This window comes from Chaetodon auriga, chromosome 2, assembly GCF_051107435.1.
Source record: "Chaetodon auriga isolate fChaAug3 chromosome 2, fChaAug3.hap1, whole genome shotgun sequence".
Classification (NCBI taxonomy): domain Eukaryota; kingdom Metazoa; phylum Chordata; class Actinopteri; order Chaetodontiformes; family Chaetodontidae; genus Chaetodon; species Chaetodon auriga.
In genome coordinates, this window is record NC_135075.1 from 2,523,558 (window position 1) to 2,530,600 (window position 7,043).

General features: G+C 42.5%; 1 protein-coding gene across 2 annotated transcripts; it reads right to left on the bottom strand.

The window, feature by feature from the left end:
- Window positions 1-1,806: 1,806 nt before the first annotated feature.
- fezf2 (FEZ family zinc finger 2) lies at window positions 1,807-6,571 on the bottom strand. 2 transcript variants are annotated; one of them, XM_076744258.1, is made up of 5 exons: window positions 6,509-6,571; window positions 5,338-6,218; window positions 4,865-4,999; window positions 4,629-4,761; window positions 1,807-2,602 (listed from the first exon to the last, which is right to left on the bottom strand). In XM_076744258.1, the coding sequence occupies exons 2-5, from the start codon at window positions 6,103-6,105 to the stop codon at window positions 2,352-2,354; spliced, it is 1,287 nt and encodes a 428-aa protein (XP_076600373.1). In that variant the 5' UTR covers window positions 6,106-6,218; window positions 6,509-6,571; the 3' UTR covers window positions 1,807-2,351. The 2 variants fall into 2 exon arrangements, with proteins under 2 accessions (XP_076600373.1, XP_076600365.1); XM_076744250.1 differs by lacking the exon at window positions 6,509-6,571 and having other exon boundaries at window positions 5,338-6,488.
- Window positions 6,572-7,043: the final 472 nt, after the last annotated feature.

Genomic DNA, 7,043 nt, shown 5'->3' on the forward strand with positions numbered 1-7,043 from the left:
GGTGTGCGTGTGCGTTTTCTCTTTCTTACTACGCACATTGTTTTGGATAAAAATGAAACCAAAAGTCGATCATGTTGTTCCCTTCTCTCATGTTAAAGCACTGAAACTTCAAGAAGCGTGTTACTCTTCTTTCAGTGAGAATATGCAGGTCCATTGGAATGTGTGGAGATGGAGAGGACGTACAGTAAGTTATGTCTTTGGTGTTGCTTGTGTGAATTTGGAGCTTTTACCGACCGTAGGTCAGTGTAGGCTTCACTGCAGCCTGTCTTTCACATGTGTTTTTAAAAGCAGATTTAGGATTCAATATTTTTTACGTTTCTATGAAACAACACAAAACGATTTTTTTTTTTTTTTCCTATTGTGTTTCGTTTTTTGTGACAGTGTGGATACACACAGGACAGGAGGTGGGGGTTAACACTCTTGACCCAGTCTTTCTTAAATCCCGACTACGGCAACAACAGAGAATGCATTTCATCCCATTGTCCATTCAGATCTCATCACTTCCATCAAGTGACAACCGTCTTTCTCCAAATAGTTGAGCTGACCAGCTTTATTCTTTTGCTAACTATAGATGATGATACCATTTTAATCTGAATGTTATTGGTGTTACTGTAACACCAGTGCCTAACCTGACACCGCTGAGAAAAGTTTTCACCGTACCCAACACTTCTTTATTTGAACCGACTGTCCACCAGCCCTTTAGTCTGGTTTATTAAAGTTAACAGTTTGTTGGATTTTCCTGCAAACGTCTGTGTCTGTGTCTCTGGTGCAGACTGATGAAATAGGTGAGCAGGGCATTCATCTGGCAATATTAGCTCTGCCAGGCTTCAGCAGGCTTGGCCGGCCCGGCTGAGCGCTAATTGGCTGTTAATAGAAAGAGCGCCATTTGGGAGCACGGATCTGCCTCTCGACAGAATGTGTGCAGGGATAATATTGTTCCAGGAGCCGTGAGGAGAATAACTTGTGGTCTATTAACGCAGAGGCCCAGATGAGGAGCTGCGGCCTGAGTGCTCCATTATCTCCTGTTCTGATGAGCGGCTCCGGATGCGACAGTACCCCCCTTTCCCCAATCAAGTCTCCCCAAGCCATTTAGCTGGTTAATGTAATTCGCTTTCAAGGGCCCATGTTATCTCTGATCATTTGCACCATTACGCCGGAGTCAAGTGTAAATGCTGCATTATTAAGATCGTGTCTGTCAATAAATGGTGAAGCAAAGTGGCTGCAGAGCATACAGTAGAGCCAGAGCGAGTCTATATGTGGGTTTCTAACAATACTTCAAAATAAAACAGCCACATATATATGCGTGTATACATTAAAGCTGTTTCTCATCGGACCCATCGGATATAGTAGATTATTGGTCCTGAGCAAGAAAACACAACATCCAAAATAAATCAACAAAGAATACGAAATGACAGCAGAAAGATCAGTTGAACAAATAAAAAAGAACAAGTCAGTAAACAAGCGCTCATAAATCAAAATTCAACTGTTTGAAATTGTTTTGTTTTGTTTTGTTTTTTGAAGTGTTGCTGTTTCCTGTTTTTGTTGATTCATTTCTTTCTGTCTTTTGTGTTTCATTCATCTGTTTTACTCTTTGTGCTCATTGTCTAAGTTGTGTCCTGTCATGTTCATGCTCTATTCTTTTCTACAAATCCAAATAACTAAATATTAAATTAATTATTCAATTAATATTAAAAATAATATTTTTTCATGTCTGCTGTAAAATTGTCACATTGTGCATCAGTCAGCAAAAACCAATATCTAAAAAAAAAAAAAAAAGGTTTCTAAACTTAGTTAATACAACTGTCATCAAATTATTCAGTTTTATTTTCAAATGTCTTCAAAAAACAAACAGCATGGCTCACACATTCAGTTTTCAGTATAAGTTATAACTTATTTATTCACATTAACATTTTTTTCTGTGAAATACACAACATGGCAATGATTCACATTTTAAATAACATTCTTTATTTCCATAACCTATTATTTACAGTTCCATCATGAAGACAGATGATTTCTCCTGTTTGATGCCTGTAACTGGCCATCAGGAAGAAATTTCATGGGCAGAAAAAAAAAAAATCTATAATATTCCTACAGTGCTGAGTGTAAAGTGTTGTTGTACCATCTGGTGTGTTCTGTATTCCCCACAGTATCCCTGCTAGGACACTTGGGCAGGATCCTAAATCTCATAGGATTACCACAGTTCTTTTTAAGGGATCACATCCAGCCTCATTAGACTACACCTTCTCCCTGGACTTTCAAAAACCATTCAACGCAGCTACAAATGCAGGACATAAGCCAGTCTTTTTGAGGCCTCACAGTTCGAGGTGGAAAATGAAAACGCATTATGTGCCTCAGCTCTGCAGCTCTCTGGAGGCCTCTGTGGCCGCAGAGAAGCCATTGTCGTGCAGCTTCCTGATGTGTTTCTTCAGGTCAAAGTTGCGGCAGAAACCCTTGCCACAGGTGGCACAGGTGAAGGGCTTCTTGTCATTGTGCGTGTGCATGTGGAAGGTCAGGTTGTAGATCTGATGGAAGGCCTTGTTGCAGATGGAGCACTTGTACTGCTTCTCCCCGCTGTGAGTCAGCTTGTGGTTCTTGTAGTTTCCTGGGAAATTCAAAAGGAAAAATTAACACATGCATGTTAAATAAGAATTGGTTGATAATGGAAAGACATAACATGAAGAAATCTCATCTCATCACTTCCCAGAACAGAAAGTCATGTTTGATCAGCAGTTCAAAAAAAGCATACGGTGTTAAAAAAAAAAAAAAGGAAAAAAAAGCAGGGAATCTTCAGATGAAACAAGCTGTTCTGAACTACGCATGAAAACTGGAACTCGTACTTTCAGCACCAAATGTAAAATGAATTTTCTTGCAAATGAGTCTGAATAATATAATATCGAAGTGGCAAAATTTCCTGTGAAGTGTAAATTACATTTCATAACATGTACATTTTTCTGAGGGAAAATAATAAAAAAAAAAAAAAAAACATGTTAGTTTAGTTGACTGAACATAATCTTATATTTCTGTTCCCTGTAAGTTGATGCACGGGATCAAAACTGCACATCACGTCTGTATGTGAATTCATCAAAAATAAACACTGCACAACAGCAGCTGTGTATCCCTACACGGGATACAAAGAAAAATAAAACACACCATTTCTCAGAAGCATCTAAAAATTCTAAAGCCAATATTCTCATCGTGATAAGGAAGAAGCTATTCTTACCAAAGCATCTGGATTATTTACAGTTAATTCCACCAATCTAAGACCCAAATACATCAAACAAAGTAAATGAAGCTACTTCATTCACAAAAATCTGAAAAACAAATAAAAAGGCAAAAAACCAAAAAAGAATGGAATTATCTCCCCTTATCGCAGATTTTTTTTGTAAGATCACAGCTGAAATAACAAGAAAAGCAGGCTAATTTTAAAGGGGGGTAGAAGAAAAGCAGGAGGGGAAAGTGAGACACTGTGCTGTTTACTGAGAATCTTATAAAGTGAGGATGAAAGAGGCCTCTTTCCCCTCTCTCTGCTTTTCCCTGCCAAGGTCAGCAGTTCATTGTGAAGTTAGAGCCTCCTCAGTCCCTCTGCTCTGCCCAGCCTTCATTAATCAGGGTTTTGTGCATTGAAGTCAAGAAGTTGTCAAACTTTGTCACAATCAAGTGCAGCGACAACTCAACAAAAAAGCCCCGATTCCTAACTTTGCCAGGGTCTAGCAGCTGACCCAGAGCAAATGCTGCCGTCTTGAAGGGAGAATTAGTCTGTGTAAAGTGACATGTCCAATTTCCACTGATCGCTTCATGCTCATCGGTGGGCGTGCAATCATTTCCCCTTTCATTACACTCACAGATAACTCAGAGCAGCAGCATTTGGTGCTGCTTTTACTTCTGCTAATATTTATTTTAGCAGCCGACAAAATCCAAACTCTGAGGATTCCTTCACAGTGACAAACAGTGATTTCCCTGCACATTCACTGGAACATGTCCGCACAGAGACTTTAATCCCAATCAGCATGGCTGCACCCTCCCAGGAATAAGAGAGTAGACTGTCATTGTTTAGGGGAAAAAAATCCTGTTCCCTTATGCCAAATTTAATGCAGTGAAATTACTGCACATAATACTCTATTAAGTCCAACTATGCAGGAAAAAAGAAAAAATGAAGACAGAAAGCGTCAACAAAATACCATCCAACAGCGAAATTCTTGGTACACCGTTTCATCGTGAAGAGACACAGAAGGCCGTTTGGTTTCTTACTGACACCTGAAATCTTATTTTATTAAAAGAAGTGAAATGATTTCACCCGATCACAGTGCAGGAATGTTCTCGAAACAGTCACTATCTTAAAACAGGAAAATGGTCAATATAAAATGATACTTGATTCTTGACCAAGTTAATCTGTACTTGAAATAAAGTATTCTCACTGAACGCGGAGATTCGCGCTTTCATGCATTTACGACGCAACAAAACACACACACAAAAAAAATTCGATTTTTGTTGCTGTGTCGAAACACAGTTTGGAGAACATGCACACCAACCACTACAACTATTTCCAGAGCCTGCACAAGTTTTTGGAAAATAATGATGCTGATATTAATTCGGAGCCTTTTAACGCGGACATCGGGCTGGATCATTACCTTTCTGGTGGAATCCTTTCCCGCAGAACTCACAGACGAAAGGTTTGTACCCGGCGTGGATCCGTACGTGAGTGTTGAGAGTCGAGCTTCTGTTGAACGCTTTCCCACACTGGTTGCATTTATGAGGCTTTTCCTGAACGGTCACATTTAAATAGAAAAACAAAGCAACATGAAATTCAAAGAGGAATTGTAAAGGTCAAGTACAATTTAAGGAAAACGGAGGCGTGCGTGCTCACCTGTGTGTGGATAATTTTGTGTCTGCACAGCGTGCTGGCCTGACGGAAGCCTTTCCCGCACACCTTACACACGAAGGGCCGGGCCCCGGTGTGCACCGGCATGTGTCTGGTCAGATTGTAATGCGCGTTAAAGACCTGCGAAGAAAACAAGAAGACCGAGGACGTTATAAAAAAGAATCAGCTGGACAGTGAGTGGGCCTCAGAAAGCTCCTCGCTTAAAATTGTTTTATTTAAATCCGCTTGGATTGAATCTGGTTGCTACTAAATCGTTCTCTTTTTTTTTCCTTTTCTTTTTTTTGGGAGGGGGGGCGTTCATTTTAATGGAAGACATTGTTAGATCCTTTTATTTTCTGTTTATTTGAATTAAAATGTTGAATCTAAAATTTAGAAGTTATATTTACATTTTAAAAATAAACCTACTCGCGGTCTACTTTTTACGCACGATAATACACACTTTGAAAAAATAACCATACCTTTCCACACACTTCACACGTGAAGTTTTTAGGTTTTCCGTCTGCAGCGCCGCTGCTGCCGCTGCTGCTGAGTTTGCTGTGTGTCTTGACGCCGTTCTTCTCGGTGCTCAGGACGTGGTTGTCCTTCACTATCTGGTCCAGCTGCCCTGGCAAATGTTCCTTGTGCGGGTACTGAGGGGTCGGCAGCTTGTCGGCTCCCACCCCGGCCAACTTTGCGTTCTCCAGCAGCAAGAGCCTGTGATGCGCCGACAGAGAGGCCTGGGCCTGCGAGCTGGAAAACCAGTGTCCGGCCAGCAGCTCCGACTGCTGGTACGCAGAGTCCAGGTAATTGAGATAGTAGAGCGAGCCGCCGCTGGGCACAGCCACGGTCTGGTGGATGACCTGTGGTTTCACCACCCTGCTCCCCGATGTCAGCAGCGGTTGCTTCAAGTTCGGCTCCGCTTTGCCGCACATGCTGCAGTTCCCTTTGCACGGAGCGGCCGCGGAACCGCAAAAAGTCCCCCTGAAACTGGCTCTCCACAGCTCCGAGTAGTTCATCAGCGCCTTGGCTTGGAGGTCGTAGCTGAAGGGTTGCAGCGGGATCATGCAGGGGACTGGGGAGCACAGCCCGAGCAGCTTCTTCCCCTCTGACCGCTCCTCCGCGCTCCCCTTCGGCTCCGAGCTCTTGGACATGATCCGGTCTATGGAGAAGGCCAGGGTCTTGGGAGTCGCGGACGGTCCGGTCCGACCGCAGGACATCACCGTCTCCAGAGAGGCAGAACTTGCCATTTTGTTGTTGTTGTTGTTGTTGTTGTTTTGTTTGCAGCAGAGCAGAACTTGGTGTGAGCAACTCCCGGTATAGTCCGACCGCTCCTCCAGCTGCCCCGAGTCTTTTCACTCTCCTGAGCTCCCAGCAGAAAAGACAGGAGGGCACATCAGTTTAATAAGCACCTTGCTGTCACAGTGTCACGCATTTGCATTCAAATGGCCACCCCCTGCAACAATAGCATCCAGGGGTGATGGATTAATGCTCATTAACTAGTGCACACAAAATTAAAATTAACAGGGCATTACAGAGCTCGTTAGGTAGAAGAAGAAGAAGAAGAAGAAGAAGAAGAAGAAGAAGAAGAAGAAGAAAGCCGCAGCTCTTAGAGAATGAAGAGCATGAAGTTGAGTCGGTGTAGCAGTTTACCTCTTTAACGGTCAGATGGGTGTGGAGGAACTACTGCTCTGTGTCACATGTTGGCAGCGGCAGCCCCTCCTCAGCGCGGATCATTGTCTCCTGACATCAGCGGGCACCCAAACTCTTCAGTGGGTGACAGGGAGACGCCCTGCCCGCCCTCAGAAAAACAGAGGGGGTGGCACGGGTCACATAGGCAGCCATATGTCAAATGCGACATATATATGAATTCATTTCCCTCAAGAAAATGGGTGAACATATTATCATAATTGTGTTTTCATCATTAAACACGCATTGCAAGAGTTATACAAGTGTCCTGCTTTCATTTGGTTAACAACACAGTAATCTTTTTCTTTTTCTTTTTTCAGTTTGAGATTTTTTTTTTTTTTTTTTCCAGGAGAAAGCTGCTAATCCTTTGAGATGGGATCCCCCCACACACCACCACCCCTTCCATGCCAGCTTATATACTTACTTACTATTTGTATAAATTCGAGGACGTCCAATTTCCACCTGTTTAAGAGCACAGACTCCCTTAGGATCCTATTAA